This window comes from Perca fluviatilis, chromosome 4 (genome assembly GCF_010015445.1).
Source record: "Perca fluviatilis chromosome 4, GENO_Pfluv_1.0, whole genome shotgun sequence".
NCBI lineage: Eukaryota > Metazoa > Chordata > Actinopteri > Perciformes > Percidae > Perca > Perca fluviatilis.
This window is the reverse complement of record NC_053115.1, coordinates 30,852,178-30,873,733: the sequence shown is the minus strand read 5'-3', so window position 1 is coordinate 30,873,733 and position 21,556 is coordinate 30,852,178. Positions and strand designations below refer to the sequence as shown.

The 21,556-nt window shown below is 39.4% G+C and overlaps 1 protein-coding gene across 1 annotated transcript in view; it reads right to left on the bottom strand.

Annotated features, from left to right (window-relative positions):
- Positions 1–227: 227 nt before the first annotated feature.
- Positions 228–21,556, bottom strand: part of LOC120558103 (sodium- and chloride-dependent taurine transporter-like) — a 51,826-nt gene continuing 30,497 nt past the window's right edge. Inside the window, exons 7-15 of the mRNA XM_039798972.1 lie at positions 19,555–19,689; positions 18,477–18,580; positions 18,243–18,367; positions 14,494–14,606; positions 13,668–13,805; positions 10,726–10,828; positions 8,690–8,790; positions 7,010–7,180; positions 228–6,092 (exon numbers count right to left, since the gene is read on the bottom strand). Coding sequence (XP_039654906.1) covers positions 5,934–6,092; positions 7,010–7,180; positions 8,690–8,790; positions 10,726–10,828; positions 13,668–13,805; positions 14,494–14,606; positions 18,243–18,367; positions 18,477–18,580; positions 19,555–19,689 — 1,149 coding nt within the window. The 3' untranslated portion in view covers positions 228–5,933. The remainder of the gene's footprint in view (positions 6,093–7,009; positions 7,181–8,689; positions 8,791–10,725; positions 10,829–13,667; positions 13,806–14,493; positions 14,607–18,242; positions 18,368–18,476; positions 18,581–19,554; positions 19,690–21,556) is intronic.

Below are 21,556 nucleotides of genomic sequence, written 5' to 3'. Positions count from 1 at the left end.
AATCAAAAAAGAATTTTTGGAGTTGAAACCATGGCTCTAGCTCATTTAGAAGTAGTAGTTTAGAAAGGGTCCCCATGTACATTCGCTATGTCATGAGTCCCCACCGGATAACAAAAACGGGTATGTGTGTGTGTGTGTGTGTGTGTGTGTGTGTGCGTGTGTGTGTGCACCTTTACCCCACCTGAAAATGTTGAACAATCAGACGGACACATAAAATCCAGAGTTCATTTTCTGAAGACACATTTTTTATTAAGAAATAAAAAAAATGTTTTACACGTTCGTAAAACCTGTTCAAACACATATTTATTTATTTTTTCTACCTAGCTTACAGGTTGGCCATAGAAATAAAAATAAAACCTTTCAAATTCTTTAAAAAATGTTTTTTTCTTCATCAAGAATTAAAAAAACATTTTCTCATGTACATTCTCAAAAAGGAAGGGCTGGCATACAGTATAATGCAGGGAAGCCTGTCAGAATGAATCTTGCGACAGAGAGGATGGGAAGGATGAGTGGGACTCCATTTCCCAGAGGACTTAGCGCTGAGATCTCCATTGTTTCAGTTAAAAATAGGAGGAAAGATGATTTTACAGCTTTGTGTTTCATTCTCTCGTCCCCAAAAGTCAAATCTTTAATCAAAGCTATGAATGCCAAAAACTGTAAATTGGGTTACATCATAGATATGGTTCTCTGAGTGAGACATCTTTTTCAAACTTTCAACCAAAGGACCAAGACGATCCTCGCATTAAGGAAACGGAGCCCCATTTATCTTCCTTCGCAGCCACGCAGTCGCAGTTTTGGGTCACCTCTATAGACCGAAGATCACATTTGTATTGTCTAATGTTGCATCTGTATCGCAGAAACAGAAAATCTGATCCCGAATCCTGCAGATATGGTGGTGTTTTCGTACCAGGAATGCACACACACACCCAAACACGATGTAGGCGACATGGGATTTCCAATCAGGTTATCTGTTCCTGTGTAGATGTAGTTTGGTTCTTCCGTTTCTTTGATAAAGCACTAAAGGTTGCAGGGTTTGGCGAAGTGGAGTTGGATTTAGATAGAAATGTCTGAAGAAGCAGAATGTAGAAATTGCATACAAGGTTTTGAAAGAAAAGCCCACATTTGATATGGTGTAATCAAGGTTTTTATATGTACCGCTTTTGCTGCTGCGGGGCAGGCTTCCCAAAAGCAGCCGAAATGAAAAAGGTATTTGCTCCATCGCGAGCAAATAAGATGTACAAGCCTTATAGGGGACTGGTTAGATTTACCAAATATCGCTGATGTGTTAGTAGATTAGAAATGGTGAACTTTGGTGGCGGCGTGCTTTTGGAAAGCTGCCCTGATTATTATTTTTTTTTTTGACAACATGGCAGTACTGAGATAAACATAGGCAGGTAGGAGGAAGGTGGGCTTAGTGGCAGTGTTACTGTGTTTCATACCCCTCACAAACGCACAACTTCAGCAGTGTGTCACAACAAAATAAAAAAAAATATATTTTGCATTTTGCTTCAGTTTGATGTGACAACGGATTAGTATCCTTCTCAGTGCATTTCAAACCACAAGATCTTTGTTGGAGTAGAAGTTTAGTTTGCTTTTTAGTTCCACACTGCAGAGCATTTTGTGGCAGGGTTTTAAATTGAAATGGACCCTTAAAGATTAAAATTTCATTTATCAAGAATTCATAGGCTATCGTCTTGAAGTGTTACAAAAGGTCAGTACCACCTCTTGGAAAAACAGCAAGAAAAATAAAAAGTATTCTACAAAGTATTGCACGTAACAAATCGTAGCTTTTTTTTTTTTTTTTTGCTAGTTTTTTTTTCTTTTTGATTGATAGTTGTGCATGTCACTCCAACGACAGAGGTTCACAATACACTATATTTGGAATACAAAAAGGCAAACGTGACAGACACACAATCAAAAATCAACTCAAAACAAGAAACTGCTGAAGTCAATGAAAACACGATCAATAACTAAAAGAAATACAAGAAAGCAAATTTTTCCTCACCCTAAAAAATAAATCTTCAGAAACGTTTACATTCACCCCGCAGGTGACTTTCACATTTTTAAACATTCGGCGGTAAAAACTTGTGCATCGCTAATGCTTCGATTCTCTTGCAAATTCATTTTTATCGGAGAAAAAAATAAAAAAAGGTTAGCTTAGATCAAGGGAAGGTTTACGTAGGCTAACTGAAGGGGAGTGTAAGAAGGCAGAGGGACTGGTACATAGTGTAAATATACACACACGAAGGCAGAATAAACCAATAAATGACTGCATTAGTTATTATTTGTGGTCCATGTTTCCCCCACCAAAGATCTCAGCACTCAGGAAAGATGTTATTCAGTTGTGAGAGTATCGAACAAGATCAGCCGGATTTTATTTAACTATCCATAGGTGCTCTGTGCAATTCAGATTTTCAAAATGCCATTAATCATTTTTTTTTTTTTATGTTATTTAATGCTTCTGATGCGGTTGTTCTTACTGGAAAATGCTGACAGATCTTTCCTTTCAGCATTATTTCCTTTTTCTTTTTTTTTTTACACAAGTGCAAAGATCCTTAAGGGGAATCGAGAACCAGATCTGTACAAAAGTTTTAAGATTAAAATGAAGCTTTGTGTATTAAAACGGGACGTCTGCAATGGGAGCTTAGCTGTACAAAGACGACTCATATAGGAAAAGTTTGTCACTGTATGAAAAATAGATGTCTGCTGTGGATTTGGTTTCACAAATCCCCCTTTAATGATATGAACTATTGTATTCCATTTGAAGAAATCAAATAAACTGACAAAAGAAATAATCAGAATCTTAGAGGATGTAAAATGAGGCCCCGTTGGTCAAATTCCTGCAATGCATGTGTAAGTGTATAGAGTACTTGACATGAATGAATAGTTTATGAACATTTTGATCTATTTTAATAGGTCTGCTTTTGGGGGCGAACAGAAGCACCTAAAGCTAAAAGCTTAAGGGTTTTGACAGTATTCGGATTTGTTTGGAGGCCAATGAGGGCCCTGAATTAAAAGATGGCAGTGTTTTCTTTTCTTTTTGGCCTCATAGTTTGATATAAAGTTATATTATTATACAAATAAGGTGCAATTAAAAACTGACTCTGACTCACCCTTTCCGTACGTTTTCCTTCGATTGTGGAAAACCTAGGCAGTTAAGTTGTGATTTTCCATTGTGTGTGGCAAAGAACTGATCTAATGGCCTTTCAAGCTGGACAAAAACATAAATTTTGTTTGCTACCACAGTTAAAAGTCTAAATTTCCCGACACTGGGTTAATGCAGCTATAGGAAACGGGACACTGGTGATACATATACACGTTACACAGACATATTAAAGTGAATGCAACAGTTGTAACGTCATACTTCTTAGACAGTCTGCTTTCAGTTGTTAAAGGCTCACATCGACAACATTATGGCCGTCTAAAGACATTTTAAATGAGCTCTAAATGCATCGACATATGTTGTATGTAAGTACAGGTTTTAGGGGTGTCAGACATTACTTCCCAGTGTCATTTTCGTATACATCTTATATTATATGGTGCCCAATTTCACAGCTTATATTCGATCTGAAGTTTAGTTTACTACTCTCTCCATTGTGGTTTGTTTTTTGGTTTGAATTCCAGGCGGCAGCATTTTAAGGTCTTACAAAGTCTGAGTCTGACTTTACACAAAATTTCAAGTTTTGGTGGTAGAAATGTATTTACTTATAGTTGCTATGCAAAAAAAAACTCATTCTAATTATCTCAAATGATGATCGACACCCAGTGCCCAGTGCAGGGAATTTAAGGTGCACTGGGTTCAAATTCTAAAACTTGCATCTGCATGCCGTTTAATTGCTTTTTACACCCGTTGGGGTTCCTTCTTTTGAAATGAAGCTTTCAGCCCTCATTTTGAGTGAGGGGGAAGAGACGTGATGACTGTGGGGAAGACGTGACCAAACTGTCATTCCCTGGCTCGGATTTGTCTGCAGCCAGCTGCCACATTTCACAGCGTCTGGAAAGGAGTTTGACACTCAGACGAGTCGACGGTCTGGCTGATTTGTCGGGAGCGGGACCCAACCAATAGTTGCTTTTTTACCATTGGTCTGGCTGAATGTATCCAAATTAAATACTGTCCCCTGGTATTTACAGAAAAGCTATAAACCCCCAACACCTACGAACTTACAGATGGAGCCATTGTAGAATTCCCTTCTGTTTTTACTGTACATTGAACTACACAAGAGAAAATATTTGGGAAAAATTGTGGTTGGTTTGATGCCAAAGACGGAACGGTTGGCCGCACCACCGCTGGAGAAATGAATGATGTAGGATTATTACTACAATGGCTGCCACTGTAAATGCATGATTTGTATAATAGCTTAGTATTTTCACCCGATGAAAGAAGTGTTCCTTCTTCTATGTAAAACTACAGCACTTATCGTCAATAGTGAATACCAATAACATTATAGTCTTAATAATAAAAATAAAAAAATCTAAACATTTACAGAGGAAGAAAAAAAAACCAACTAATAATGTGACTTCCTCTGTGGAAAATAAAACAAATCCAATCCAAAATTGTAAGCCAAGAGTGCCTATAGCAGTCACTAATGTACTGTAAACTGGTCTAGGACAGAGAAAGATAGATAAAGAGATAGATACAGACTGTTTAGCTACTACTGTACAGTACGCCACAGACAACACACTCAAGGGTTCAACCTCCACACTTCAAATCCTTTCAGATACCTCTCTCTCTGTGCAGGAGCGAGTTTCAGTGCAAGTTCTCTCTTTGTCCCATAGCTTATGGCTATGGAAGATGGGGATATTTGTGCTAAGGTGCATTTAAAAAAAACAAACAGGATACCCTGGTTTGATAAGAGTCATCGGCTATCACTGCTGTGTCAATTATACTATTTGTTTAATCTTTCTTTTTAGCTGCACCAGGCAATGTTGTGTATTAGGAGCTCCAAGTGAGAACACAGAAAGAAAAAAAAAACAAAAAAACAATCAATCTACAGGTTGTACCATTCGTAGGATTGGGAAACTTCCCCTGCGACAGCCACATTTTGAAATTTAGGATGGTAAAGTTTGGTCACATTTCTCACGAAAACATCTTGCCTTGTGCAGCTGAAATATCACAATCCGGAGGTCTGATTACTGAAGGGGGACTTTATACCCGTCTATGTCTAATTGTGACATGGGTAGAAAACACGTTTCTTAATTAATAACGCTGTTCCTGCAGTGCCTCGATCTTCGGCCTCATCTCAACTGGGCCTCTGCTGAACGCAGCGGAACAGAAAAAGCCAAAGTCGAACCCTACGGCACACGCGCTCAGATAAGTGCACCGTGTTCACTGAAATGCAGACAAAGAGCTGTTGTATTCCAAGAACAGCGCCAAAAACTGGTGATCTGTGATCAATGTCAGAAACCTCTCTTTTTTCCCATTTTGTGGCTACAAAAGGCTGTTTGATTCCAAGACTCAATAACCACTTCTTCCTTCTTTTTTTTCTTTTCTTTTTTTTTTTTTTAGAACAATGGCTGGTTTTCTGCAAAAGTAGCTGGTGTAACAAAACATAGATAGGTACCAGCGGATGACCAGAGGCTGGTGCGCATTTGCCACTCTGCCTGTAAACAAGACAATAGTGGGACATGTAGTCACATGGATGTTACAAATAGGAGGGAAAAAAAAGGACCAGCACCAGTCATTCAGAAAAAGATTTGAAATGTGATTGCCACCCTCTTAAGAAAACCCACCGAGAGCAAACTACTTCCAAAGTATTCCTACAACATTTGAAATGGGAACCTATTTTTTTTTTTTTTCCTTAAAACCCTTATCAGTCCACCAGACAGACAGACAGACAGATAGACAGAGAACTAGCTAGCTTTAGAAGCGTTTGAGAGGACAGGACAGGAGAGGAGAGGAGAGCGATCTCATGGAGAGCCTCCGCCTCATTCCTTTACATCATGGTTTCTACAATGGTGTGGGTGGGGGCCTTCATCAGCAGGCCCTTGTTCCCGTTGGGGTCCAGCGGGTAGGAGAGCTCCTTGAGGCCACGGTGGTCTGCAGGACGAGAGCTGGCCCCGCCGCGAACCGGGGCGGCCACCGCCTTGATCCTCTGCAGGAAGGAAGGAAGGAAGCAAGGATGGACAGAAGGACAGAAGGATGAAAGTAAGGAAGGATGAAAGAAAGGATGGACAGAAGGACAGAAGGATGAAAGTAAGGAAGGATGAAAGAAAGGAAGGAAGGATGAAAGGAAGGATGGATTGGAGAAGTGTGAGAGAAGGACAAGTTAAAGGGGAGAGAACAGAGAGGAGGGAGGAGAGAAAGAAAGGGGGGAAGGAAAGTCCACAGAAGCAATGATAAAAAAGGTAAGTGAAAGAGAGGAATGGAGTGAGCGGTAACGGAGAGGGGAGTGAGCAAAAGAGAGGGGAGATGGGATAGAAAAAATGCAAAAAAAAAAAAGAAAAAGAGATGAGGGTGTTAGTTTATTTTTGTTGTTGATAAAAACTAATATAAATATATATGAATGAATATAACCAACCCACAAAAATGCATTAGAGGCGATTGATTATTTTTTTTTTTTTTTTTGCCCTTCAGTGGAACGAGCATCTCTGATCTGTACTAGAGCCGACAGGAGGAATCGATTAGTTGTCGACGATTAAATTAAACGGCAACTATTTTGATAATCGACTAACCGGTTTCGGTCATTTCTGTCAAAAATTCCCTGATCCCAGCTTCATAAATGTGAATATTTTCTAGTTTCTTCTCTCCTCTGTGACAGTAAACTGAATATCTGGGAGTTGTGGACAAAACAAGAGATTTCAGGACGTCATCTTGGGCTTTGGGAAACTTTTGTTTTAACCATTTTCTAACATTTTTACAGGCTAAACAACAAATCCATTAAATCGAGAAAATGATCGACAGATTAATCGACAATGAAACCAATCGTTCGTTGCAGCCCTAAACTGAACCAGCCTTCAAAACTAACTGTTTGAAGCTGCAGAGCTACCAGACGGCTCCTCCTCCACCCACCTCAATGAGCGGCCCATCAGATCGGATGATCTTGATGACAACCACCATGGGGATGCAGATCATGGAGGTCAGGGCCAGAGTCCAACCTATTCCGATGGCCCAGTCCGGATACTCGTAGACCTTGTTGTATGTCAGCGGCTTGTATTTGACCAAGGAGAAGATAAAGCAGCCCTGAGAGGAAGAGGAACACATGTTTCAACACAAATGTCAGCCTTTAAAAAAGGGATAGTTTCACATTTTGAAAGTAAGTACACAATATAACATGGTGGTAATGGCCCAAGGGTACCAATGTAGTATATCATTTATTCAAGTATGTTTTGAGGATATTCGGTTACACTTTACTTGAAGGTATCTACATAACAGTGACATGACACTGGCATGAACGTGTCATAAACATTATAAACAAGTCATAAATGTTTATGACGCAACGCTGTGTCATTCGCTTTTTGTCATGACAAGTGTTCATGACAGTGTCATGTGTTCATGTAGATACCTTCAAGTAAAGGGTTACAGGACATTCTTGTTTTTACATGCTGTGGAGACATTTTGGTAAAGCATTTATGGAAGGTTCAAGGCAAATACTGTATATTGAATTTTAAGTTAATCAACTCAATTCAGTTTATGTAAGAAGGGGATATTGCAAATTAACAAAAATAAAAATGCATGTTTTCACATGGGTTAAAAATGACAGAATTAGCCAAGAAGGCTATTTATCTTTCTTTTGTTGTAGTCCCCCTGGCTTAAAAAGGCTTTTTAACATACAAATAAACCAGAAAGAAAGACACAAAAGCAGAGCACAACTTAAAAACACAAAACGCAGCACCGAACCAAAAAGATTAGCAGCAAAAAAAAAAAAAAAGAAGCACCAAGCAGAAGTCTCAACAATAAAAAGGTGAAAATGACAGAGCGCAGAGTACAAAGAATAGAAACGACACAGCTGTTGAGAGCAATAAAAAGCAGTAGTGAATATAAGAGGACAAAATAAAGAAAGTACATATATGTTAAGATTGCAAACTAACAGAATATATACATAATAAATAGTGTTAGTGCCAACATGTACAGTATATGCATTGACCATCCATATCTTCAAGCTGCTCAGTAAAAGACGTATTAGGGCTGCTCGATTATGGAAAATAATATAATCACGATTATTTCGGTCAATATTGAAATCACGATAATTTAACACGATTACTCATTGACTTTTGGAAAGATGTTGCAATTATTGAACTTAAAAAACAGTGGAAAACGTTAAATAAATCAACAGTAAAAAAAACAAAAACAAACTGAAATTTGCCTTAATACTTTTCCTATTTTATATATATTTTTACTTTATTTTTTCATTCAGAACACAAGAGAAAAATAAGAGTTTACTTGCAAAACGTAATGAGCTAAATAATTGTTGTTCCTCAATTATTCTGTTTTTGTGATCATTGGGAGCCAGAATCACAATCACGATTCAATTTCGATTAATTGCACAGCCCTAAGACGTATGGGTGTTCAATTAGGGTCTGGGATTGATTTCCACTCTCGATTTAAAATGGCGACATGTCTCTTTAAGAAACATGTGACCATCATGATGACACTTGTACAAGTTTCAGGAAGCAGAAGAATTGTAATAAAAAAGAGGAAGAAACCCTTGGTTACAGATTACTGTTCATTGCAATAAGAGCAGACTCTTACCATGCACAGTAAAGGAGTGATGAAACTCCAGCTCCATTTCATCCAACGATTTGGTCTGTAGCCAAGCATGTCCTCAAGTGCATCATAGAAATTATCAACGCCTGGGAAGACAGTGAAATGATGAGAATTATAAATACGGATTATTTTCTGCAAGTAAACACAATGCACCAGGACTGATCTTTTTTTGATTTCACAACAATAAATAGGCAAGGCAAGATTCTTGTTTTCATACAGACACAGATGCAGTACAAAGTGCTTTACACAGGGAATAAAAAAATGACATAATGAAGAGGGAAATAAAATGAAGAACTTAGAAAATAAGTTTGCAATGCAGAAAATGAATCAACCAAAAATCACAGAGAGTAACAATTAATCTAGGTGTCCAATCTTGGATGGCTTGTGCATGGATGATTTTCAGCTACAATGTTTTAATACTCGGTTCAGTAGATTTAGTGTATACTTCATAAAGTTCCAACAATGGCCTTAGCCTGTTTTTACCTCGACACAGTTCAGAAAAATGTTGTCCTAAAAGTTCCTGTCTTTTGCAAGTCCACAGTAAGCTGTATCCCATGTTCCATGAAAACTACGGTGTTGCAAAAAGGTATACGAAACCTTCTAGTTAGGGACGTAACAATACACAAGTCACGATTCGATACGATTCACGATTTTAAGTTCGCGATACGAATTTCTCACGATTTCTTTAACTGAATGACCTGCGGACTAATGACTGAAAATATTCCTTCATTTATTTAAACTGTGCAAGGCAACAGATGTGTCCTCTTATCAAAAGTGCAACTGAAATTGTATTTTATCTTAAGAAAAATTAAATAAAAAATAATTATATAAAACAAATCCCACATCCAGATAACTAAATAAATAGAAAAATAATCTCTTAAAATGAATAAACTAAGAAGATACAGTGAGGTCTGAAGTTAGACAAATGAAAAAGTAGATCACGCCCTAGGCCGTTTAAAAATTGCATCGCGATTCATTTTTCATCCAATTTTTTTATCTGCGTGTTGTAATCTTTACACATTTATATCAATTTTGTTTTCCTGATTTTTTGGGGGGGCTTTTTACTTTTTTTAGAGGAAGAGGGGATGACAGCAGCATGCAGCAAATGGCCACAGGTCGGACTCAAACATGGGCTGCTGCCTACATTGGGGCGCAAACTCTACTGGGTAAGCTAGAGTTCGCCCATAGACTGTTAATATTAATGGACAAAGCATCCGGTTCGGTGAAGTGCTGCAAATGCGGAAGTGCCTTAAACCGGCATTCTATCTGAATTCCAGCAGGGGGCGATACATGCGATTCCAAAAGGAGGTCGGTTTCTGTAGAAGTCTATGAGAAAGTGACCCACTTCTCACTTGATTTATTACCTCACTAAACATTTTCATAATGAGTTTATGGTCTCAATCGCTAGTTTTAAGTCTTCTGCAACAAAGAATGATTTTGAATTATAGTCTCGTTGATTTTAAAATCTGCGATAAAGCAGGGGGGGTTTTAGGGCGTGGCTACGATGTGATTGCCAGTGAAAGCGTGTAACGCAACGTGGGTCCTCCCTCACTCCTCCCTCTCGTCTAAAATCGTCACATCCGCAACCAGGATGGCTGCGCCCGTAACGGCAAACTCGACGACTCCTAGCAGAGCGCCACAAACCAACGGGTGACGTCATGAGTTCTCCGTAACTCCGTCATGAGTTTGCCCCATTTGCATCGATTTTTAACCGATTCATGATGCATCGTTATATCCCTACTTCTTTTACCGTATTTGCAGTTGCACTAGCAGCAATTGGCCTGTGGTCTGATAAGACAGCTTTGCTGTCTCTAAATGGACGTTGCTGTGATACAGCCATCTATGGATCTATGCAGGCTCTTTGAGAGAGTGCAAAAAGGCAGCCGGACGTCAACGTCAGTGTATGGAGACATTACAAGGCAATACATTAGAAGCATTCACTTCCTGTGCACTAGTAAGTTATTAAGTATACATCCTACAGGCTCACAATATTTAGTTATATTTGGAAGCATGGTACTCACCATAAACCCAGGCAACAGCTATACATTCAAAGAATGCCACCCACAGAAGGCACACACCGCTAGCTGCATAGTAATCAAACAGCTGGAAAACATACATGCCACCCTGCAGACAGACACACAGACATACAGGCTTTAAAAATCAGTTTTTTTTCCCCAAGTACATATATCAGGCAATATTTTCATATTAAAAATATATTAAAAATATATTTTATAAATATTAAAACCTGTGCAAGGTCTATATTCTTGTGCCTTTCAGTGCATACAGTTTCAGTTTAGCCTTCCTCAATACACTGAGCTTCAGGAACACTCACTAAAGTGCAAGAGCTTGTAAATAAAACGTGATTCTTGAAAGATCATATAATGAACATTAAAATATGTAAAACGGGGACATTTTCAAGACTTTAACATGACCAAATGTGAGCAGCCGATGTGTGCGTGTGTGTGTGTGTGTGTGTGTGTGTGTGTGTGTGTCTGTCCAGTGTGAAAACTGTTATAACAATCATGTGAATCCTATACTTGAACCAGGCCACCGCAGCCATAAAAAGATGTTGTCATGGGAACGACAGAAGGAGACAGAGAGAGAGAGAGAGAGAGAGAGAGAGAGAGAGAGAGAGAGAATGAGAGAGCGAGAGCAGGCAGAAAATAGAATGACTGAATGAGTGAGAAGGTTGAATGTTGTGTGAGACCAGGTTTGCATAGGAAGGAGAGGATGAGTTATGGATGAAGAAAAGAGTGATGAGAGAAGGAGAGCGGAGAGTGTGAGATTAAGTGCAGGAATTGGAGACACTGGATGGACAGAAACACGTTTCACCATAAACAAACAACAAAAATGTCTAATTTGCTCTTTTGTACCATAACTGATTCAACCTACAGAGATTTCATCTAAGCGTTCCATGTTTTAAAGTATGTTTTTCACTGGGGAAAAAGCCTGTAGCACTCAGGGGAAATTAGTTTTATTTTTTTTCACAGAGGGACTTATGCAAACTGCATTGTGTAACCCAGCAGTTCCAGTCAAGATAGTTATCTGGTCTTACTCACGTTATAATCTCATAGTTTTGACACGTAGACAGCCTCTATATGAGATGCTGGTTTGTGCTCTGGGGAATGAAGGTGCAATAAGTGTAGTAAAATGGGTCTTGGGCTTGATGTAACTTGAAGAAATTATGCATTAAGTCACTTTGTTTGATGTAATGGAGTTTGGCTGTCATTCAAGGGAACATGTCTACACATGTTTCTTTCCAAAGTGCCCAATCACACAGTGTGACAAATTGTCTCGGTCTTGGAGAGGTCTCTTACAGAAGATGGACGGGCAAAATCCAATATGTAACGCCAATGGTCCAAATTTTGACAAAGGAAATTGGGGTTTCAACCATTTTGGCACTGGATTCTAGGGTCTCAAAACACTCAATATGTTGAATTTCAGTTTGGCACATTGGTAGCCATGTTGTAATTCTGATTGAATATTAGGCTCTAATTACATTAAATCTCCTTTTAAACTGCTGTGTGGACACACAACCAAGTCTGTCAAGTATGTCCAACTTTGAGTAGCCTCAATTAATAGACCTTTTTCACAGCCGAATTTGCTATGCTAGGACTTAACACGAATAGCGCAGGTAAAACAAATGACTTGGGATTTGGTTTCATTTTGTGTCCCGCTGAGCCAGCACGCACAATACCAGCAAACTTATGACAGTAACACTTGTATGCGACAAGTCAACATGTCCACAGTGAGAAGGGTCTATTGGTACAGGGCAATTGTTGGGAGGAGGATACATCACAACGATGGGTCTGTATGAATCAACGTGGAGGAAATGTTGATTTTATTCTCCAGAGAATGAACATGGGGGACGCAAACAGGAAGAAGGTTTGAGAAACAAAAAGAGTTTGACAAGTGGAGAGAACAAGGCAGAAGAATTCTAGAGGAGGAGGAGAGAAGCGAAGTGAGAGGAGATGAAGGACAGGAATAAGACATGATGAGAAACAGGGGAAAACAGACAAGAGACAGAAATAGGATTGAAGAAGATGAAGATTTGGAAAAAGCTAAGTCAGGTCTACAGTATCTATTAATACCAGAGGTTTGATGGGAAGTTCTCATGACTTGACAGTATAAATAGCCCCCTGTCATCTCCCCAGGGACCGACTCTAATAGCTGCATGAACACTGTTGTCCCTGGAGTACTGAGCTGTTGGATGGAGCTGAAATGAGGCCAGCAGCCATAGTTACAATATCAACATGTGCTGTGTGCATGATAATAGGCTACTCTATAAATGATGTATGTGATATACAAGTATATCCAAAATGCTGCCCTCTCCTTAATAGAGACAGAGCACATTTAGGTCCCGTCCACACCGGATGGGGAAAACAACTCCTTGTTCTCCATTGACTTGTACTGTGTAAAGTTAAGGTGCCTCTTTGTCAATTCCGTCTGCTAGCAAACAACAGAAAAATGCCTAAAAGCTGCTGTGTGGTAAGATGCATTACCAACATGGTAAAGAACCCATACATTTAGTTTTTATAAGCTGTCGAATCGAAAACCTGAGCTTTTAGGAAGACAAAAGTGGATACAGGCGTGAGGAAAGGGGAGACCCCTAACCTATCGACATGCCCAATGTTAGTTTGCAAGCAAGCATTTTGTTATCAAGTTAAATATCCAAATGTCAGTGTTAGGATAACTATAATTCTGTAAGTCAAGCTTACTATTATGTCTGCAAGTGCCTTAGCTTGCTAACACTAAGCTAACATTAGCTTACTAACCGCTAACTTGTCTTCTCAGTTAGACAAGGGGGTGCTAAAATAATCCTTTGACATTTGTAAATCGGATGCCTTTAGATAGCTACAGGCACTTGGTTGCATATTGTGGCGCCGATTGTTTTCCCCTCCGGTGGGCGGGGCTTTCAGAGTATGACACAACGCACTCGGTCTCTGTGGCTTGGTGTTGTTACCTTGGTAACCATGGTAAGTCCAAGCAGGTAGCTGATGCAGCAGATGATAGCGATGAAGATCTCTCTGCGGTAACCCTTCCTTAGGAAGGACGGATACAGATCCACCAGTGATGTGATCTGCCCTTCCACCTCCACAAACTGCAGGGGGACACAGAGACAGTGGTGTTATCAAAAATATTGAATAAGATGGATACAGCTAATAACATTAACTTTATTTATTTTATCAGAACAATGCACATTAACATTTCTGGAAATGTGCCAGTGTTAGCGACATGGATAATGTTGTTCGGAGCCACGGATTTTGGTTAAAGCAGCTTTTAATTTATTTATTGTGGGAAAGTTGAGTAACTAACCACACACCCACACACACATACACACCCACACACACACACACCCACACACCCACACACACAAAGAATGCGGATTATGTGGAGGTGAGGTGACCCTGACTATTTTGTAAATGTAATGTAAGATACAATGTCAGAAATTCTTTTTTCTTGCATCTGTAAATCGGCCAGTATGTTGGTATGATGCATGTTGGTTTCTTCATGTATGTTAATCCGACTTTGGTTTATTAGGAAAAAAAAAGAAAAATCTGTGTGTTTTCTTCAAAATGCACAGAAACACACATTTTCAGAAAATAAAATAAGCTGCAGGAGGCTTGTTTAAACACCCTTTAAGTTTGTGCACAGATTTCTACTGTAGTGTGTTGCTCATGTGAACCTCAATAACAGCCGTGAGTGTTATCACCACATCCCTTAGCGCCCAGGCTCCTGCAGCTCCAACAGCTGTAAATGTGTGAAAGTTGTTTCGGGTTTCTGCTCACCTGACTGTCGAGGCCCAGCAGCAGCAGCATAATGAAGAAGAGAATTGCCCAGACTGTAGGAAAAGGCATCATGGAAACAGCTTTAGGGTAGGCAATGAACGCCAGGCCTGGGCCTAAAGAGGAGAAGGGGGTTGGGGGGGGTGGGGGGGTGAGAGCAGACAGAGGGGGATGGGGGGGGAGGAAACATTAGTATCACGGTAAGCTCATCTGATCTGCCTCCCTGTGGGAAGAGAAAAAAACCCAAAACATTGGAGATACAAAACCAGCTACGAATGCATGATTAAAACTGGGCTACAACACGGAATATAGAGCTTTATGTACTATGTATTTGTATGCAGCTAGGTGTTGTCATTATTAAGTATGTCTAACACATCTTTACTTACCTGTTATTTCCTTTGGAAACATTACTTATGCAGTTAACAAATGACACCATATCAAAACATTGAAAATGACATATTACAAGGAAAACTTAGATTATAATAATAATGGAAAACAGAACAATAAAGAACATGTAGAATATAACATGTAAGTTAAATTATTAGTATCGTGTAACTGCATCTCTGTGGAAGTAAGTCATAAGAGAAGTCGAGAAGCATGTCCAGCATGTACTAGTTTTATATGTTGTGTGGAGTTAACAAAAAGACTGTAGATCGCAGTAAACATTGCAGAAATGTAATGATATAATTAACCTACTTTTGCTTGATTCACCTTTCCAGGCAACTGAAAGACAATCAACTGCTAGAAAAGGTAAATCAAGTGCATCTTGGTTCCTCAAAATATTTTTGTTTTTAAGTATATCAACACCTACGTCACTCTAGCCATTTTGCATCCCTGACTGAATTAAGCATGGTCCTCTCTATGAGGAAGCAAAACGGCCGTAGCAAAATAGCAGCAGATGGCAGCGGCTTTTTTTCTGCAGTCTAATTTGACATTGATGCTAAATTGGGAACTGTAAAACAGAAGTTAAGAAACAAGGAAACAGCCGTGACAGCAATACAGTATTGCAGCTGATAGCAAGGTACTAAAGTATGTTCAGGTTTTTAATTTTTGCAAATTATGACAAGGCATCCAACCAAACACCGTGTTGACTCGAAAAATAGTACCAACATCCATTTCCTGAGATGGGAAATTCTAGCAGGTGATCAAATAAAAATAAACAAAAATAAAAGGAAATTTTGTTCTTTTTTTTAACCTCTATTTTCTCATACATTGGTGTCCAAGTGACTAATGTGAACAAAAATCTTTGAAATTGGTCCAGTATCGAGGGAGAACGCTGTAACCGGCAGACAGCGAACCGGGCTGCACTGTAATTACATAGGGGGTGTGCATCGTCAAATTTCTTTACTAAAAGTGTTGTTTTTGCCACTACAGGCTCGGATTATTATTCAAAGTTAAAAGGTTCCCTGCAGAGATAGACCTTTTTATTAAAGAGTATGTAAGAGTATCCTTAGAAACCTCCTTGAAATCGCTATCGCCAAACTCCATTTAAATAAACAATACTTTTACTGAGTGCTGATTGTTCGAACAGTGGAAAGACGAACCGAGATGGCTTTTGACAGTTAGCAATTTTGGGGATTTCTTGTTAAACAAAAAGGATCTTACTCTTTAACAGAAAGGTCCATCTCTGTATGGAACCTTTCCATAATGTTGTCAGACACTTAGAATAATAATCTGAATCTGTCAGTCGCAAAACAAGTGATTTTATGGACGTAAATTGAAGGTACGCAATTGCCCAATAACTTACATTGTAGCTAGTTTCGCCGCTGCCGACTGCAGCGGTCTTGCTTAATACTGGACCAATTTCAGAGATTGTCCAAGGATAACAATAATCCAGGTTGAAAAAAAGAACAAGTTAACCTTTAACTCATGAGATCCACATCCAACAGTGTGATAAATCATAACTTGACTGTCAAAACATAAAATACTACTTTATTTTTTACTTTTTTAGTATAGTCCTGGGTCTACAGAAGCAGTCGCATGTGTGCTTATATTGCACTCTCATGCTGATAACTTTCATTCCTCCGTCAGTTACATCAGAAACAAGCAGTCGCAGTTAAGGCAGGCTTACTTGTGATGTTCCCAAATGTTTGGTAAATCTATTCTTAGGCTCACAGAACATGGCCACTCTTTTTCAAGCTGGAAAATTACCTCTTGATTAGCAACTGCACAACGGTGCAATTGGTTCTAAATATTGAGTTTTTCTTTGGGCCCTCTGCAGTTTGAACTGGGATTTGCCCGTCCATAGTATGATATTCCAATAGTGCTAACCCCAGACTAACCTTCTATTTCTATTGCTCTGTCTAGTTCCTCTGATATACTCTTCTAATCTTTGGTCACCTGAGAAACACCAACCCACTCGCCAAAAAAAACGTTGATACTGGATAATTCTGCTAAAAATGAATTTGGCACTGGACTCAAATTGGAGACTATAGAATTGTCCAATATTCGTATCGACTGGGCTGGCAGCATGGACGGTGTTTAAAGTCTAATCAAAATTTCATTTTGTTAAACTGGATAATCTCGGGGCAATAGATGAAGCCTAAGTTTCACAAAAGAATTTGACGCCAACAACATCATTGTTCTGTAATCAGCAAAAATGAAAAGTTTCAAGTTTGTGTCTCATTTAACGTCAAACAAGATGTTTTATGTCTTAAGGGTGTAACGGAAGCATGTAAAATCCAGAAAAGAGGAGATTCAAACTTTCCAAACAAGGCCCAATAGTGGTTCTAGAAAAAAACTTTTCATCAGTCAATCACTGAGTGTATTTTTTAAAGAACAAGCCAACATCATTTTTTGTCCGCTCTGTGACATGAAAAACAAGCTTAAATGAAATCATTTTGTGATTCGGAAAAGCAAGCATGACGTCCAGCTTAAACTGGGCTAACATTGTCTCCTCACAAAAACAAAAGTTGCATTTGCAGCCTCAGAGTTTTTGTCAAATGGCACTAACACTATATAATGTAATATATATAGTTCAAATCCATGGAAATTATGTTGGGACTTAGGGTTACATGAAACCTTTACGAAAACACCTCAGGCTCATGTGATCATGAATACTCATGTTATTTAATTTCGTACTTTTCTTAGTTTGCTGAAATGTTAAGTAGTTCATGTTTACCATGGAGTTTTGTGATTTGGTTAGTTATTTCATGGCTGTGGGCCCTAACAAATTACAAAAAGATGAAGTTGCCAGTTATAGAGAAAAAAAAAAAAAACTTTTGTAGAAACAACTAATAAACCCATATGCCGATTTGGCAGGAGCCACAGCAATGGTGACATCAGTTTGTCACATGTAGGAACCTTTCAGGACCAGAATTGTGATAGCACGTTAAAGCTTCTGGCACAAGATGCACACAGCTAGTTCTAAGGGTCAATTCTAGCTTATTTTTTAATGTCGCTCTCTTCAAAAACTAAATAATTTTTGCAACATCTCTATCTTAGCCCTAATCCATCCAACTTGCTTTACTTGAATGATGCGCTAACAAACCGATCAAATATGTTAATATTTTCTCACATTCTGCTTTTGTCAAGTAGTGTTTGATTGCGGAAACTTCCATATTCCGATTGCCGTCATTTGAAATCCATTTAAATCTATTTAATACCAAGTTACCATTCAAGTCTAAAAACAAACATATTGGCCAATTCTCTTTAGGGATTCGTTGCGGTTTTTCTTTGCATTTACTGTTGTTTAATTTGTTATCCAGGAAGCAGCGCCCACCATCACTGCCACCTTTACAGAACCCTCGTACCTGACTCTGCCACATCAGCAATGTCCACCCCTTGCTCTTGTGCCATGAAGCCCAGGACGGAAAATATTGCGAAGCCAGACACAAAACTGGTACCACTGTTGAGGGCTCCCAGCAGCAAACAGTCCCTATGTCACACATATGTCATGAGGAGGATTTGTTAATGAACACACAAGGATCCCTTCACTTCCCGCTCTCCACTACCGCTAACCCCCTCACTGAAAACTGATTCCTCACCTGTAGCAATTGTATTTGTACTTGTTGTAGCTCCCCAAGGATGTCATGGCGCCCAAACAGATGGCATAGGAGAAGAAGATCTGGGTGCCGGCATCAATCCATACCTGTCAAGTAGGGGGGCGAGAGTGGGGACAGAAAGGCTGAGGTCTGCTGATGACGGGAAGCACAGGGCATGCATAGAGAAGCTAGAAGGGCGGGTTAGGGTTAGGGTTAGGGTTTGGGAACCTGCCTCATTTAGTACGGTTGTAGCACACTAGAGTTTTCCCCCTTGGTGCAGTTCATTTGGTCAGGTGAGAATGCAGCAATCGCACTCGAATACGAACCAAAAGCAGACTAAACAAGCATACCAAGACCACCTTGATGAGGTGGTCTCAATACGCTTTCAAACAAACTCTGGAGCGGTTCATTTGTGGTGATAACGATTTGACCTCGAACCGCACCAACTATGTGTACCCCGCAAGTCTGAGCTAAATATCTCCTGTAGTCAGGTGTGCTTTACAATCTGTGATACGGCAGAGCAGCAAACTGAAGCAGCTTGTAATGTTTCTCTCACAGAAATACAGTAGATTGCGCTTGCATTTCCCTGGTCAAATTAGCCGCCACTAAAGTTGGAGACAGAGCAATGTGTCGTTGAGTAGTCATAGTGGCGTAGCTCGCGAAACAATGTCTGAAAAATTATTTAAATGAAATTAGCTGGTTTGACCATGGAGATGGAAGAAATACGCACTAGTCCAGAACACAGGACCTTCTTCCTGTATTTACTTTCTTGCTCCCGCCCCCAGACACATCTGACTGAAAAGTGGAGTGAACGTTCTTGCGTGATTTGTAATGACGCATTTTGGTACGCTTAGCTTTTTCTCCGTGGGTAACGAAACCAAAACAATGGGAAAACGTTCCAAGACTCATTAACTGATTTGGACCAGAGCATACAAACTATAGGTGTGAAAATGCCCTAAGTTGTGGGTAACACTAATATGGACTAGGGAAGTCTGGTAGAAAATCTAGTGCAGTAATTCTGTTGTGACTGAACTATACCTGAAGAAGAGTTTTCTCACTCAGACAGCACAGGGGCACCTACCTCTGGGTCCTTCAGACGAGCGAGGTCAGGGTACAGGTAGAACTTGATGCCCGCAGCAGCACCGGGCAGTGTTACGCCACGAATCAACAGCACGATGAGCATGACAAATGGGAACGTGGCTGTGATGTAGACCACCTTAGGGAGATCACAATGCAGAAAAGCAAAGTCACCCATTATGGTAACACTCCTCCAGTTTGTATTATTTTACAGAGGAAGGCTATTAGTTGCAACTTGAGTTTCAAATATGTTTTGCTTTGGCCATGACATAAATGTCATGTTTGTTATTTGGTCTACTAGCTATCTATAATGTCATTACAGGGAATTTTGTTTGATAAATGTGTGAACTCTTCTTGGATTATGACCACAGGCTGTCCCTTAGATCAATAGCAGTGTATCAGTATCTGTTATTTGGAAAGCAGTGACCACATTTGGCCTTGCCAGAGTGACTTTATTACAAGAGTTACAACTTGGAGCAACCAGAGAGCATACGTCAGGCCAGACCAATCAATAAAAAGTGTTGAGGTTATATAAAGAGCAGTCTAGGATTGATGGAGCTGCCTCTGGTCTCGGGTGAGTTGTTGATGTTGTTGTAGCAGCAATTGAACAAGGTCTGAAATGTTCCCTTTATGCATTTATCCAAGGGTACATCCATCCTGCAAGACTATAGAAACAAGGCAGCCAGAATTCCCACCCATATAATGTTTTCTTTTTAAGCCATTAAACTGAATTATATACTGTATACAGTACACAGTATATTAGGCAATAAGTGACAAAAAGTTGCAGTACAGATATGTTTGAGATTTTAACAATTGTGTCCATTACATACAGTAGTTTATCCAGCTGAGAGCACTGACAAGTGTGTTTTCAACTGTAAAATATCAACAGACGTCAAGACAGAGGTCTTGACGTCTTAAAAATCAGGTGATATATTTATTTAGGGAAGTGCTGTCATGAAGAACAGTATCTTTGTGAGAAAATACAACACCAGAGTGTAGCCAAATGTTGCCCTGACAGTATTCTATTCTTCCTCCTAGAAGAAGAAGAGGACTGCTTGTTGTACAGAACCCTTTAAAACACATCAGCTATGACTATTTGCTTTGCTATTGTTGTCGCTCTTTAAATTATTTTGATGTAAGGGCTAAAACAAGATTATTCCATTTATTAAACAGCCCACCCAGGCCTTCAGAAAATCTTTCATTTCTCTGCACTAAGTTTGAACATAGCCCCTATTGTTCTCTTGGTAAGACCTAAAAAAAAAGTGTGAAAGAGTCATATGAGAATCACCCTGTCATGATTTATGGCAGTCATTATGATTCAGCAATGACACAAGTAGACAAGTCAGTTCTTGCATTTATTTTAAGTTCAGCGAGCCCAAGAGGAACTTTATCTTGTTCCTCTAAATTAACAGTGCAAAACACAATCAGTAATAAACTAGAACTATCGCCTTGAGGTCGTTTGCCTCCCCCAAACCAGTCAAGTTGCAGTTTACATCGATGTCTGTCCACACTCGTATACTATATTTAGTGAAGACTTTAAAGCAATTTAATAAAAGACATTAAGCCTATGTTTTTGTGTAACATGGACGCTTAACACACATCTTCAACCTGGCAGTACCGAAGGCAATCACCACACTTTCAAGGTGGGGCACCTAAGATTAGGGTCACCCGTACAGTATCCGACTAAATGTCCTCCCTTCTGTTCCTGAGTTACGGCGTTGAATAATGAAGTGTTTTTGCATTTTTGCAGAACTCTATGATGTCACAGTCAAGTTGACCTTTTGGATATAAAATGTCATCACATCATTTTATCATATCAGACATTTGTGTGAAATGTTGTCATAATTAGTATAGGAATTCTTGAGTTATGGCCAAAAATGCAATTTGTGAGGTCACAGTGACCTTACCCAAAGTGGTTGTTAGTGCCACATTTGAAGAAATTCCCTCCAAGGCATTCCCTAAGATATTGTGTTCATGAGAATGGGACTGACGGATGGACAACCCAA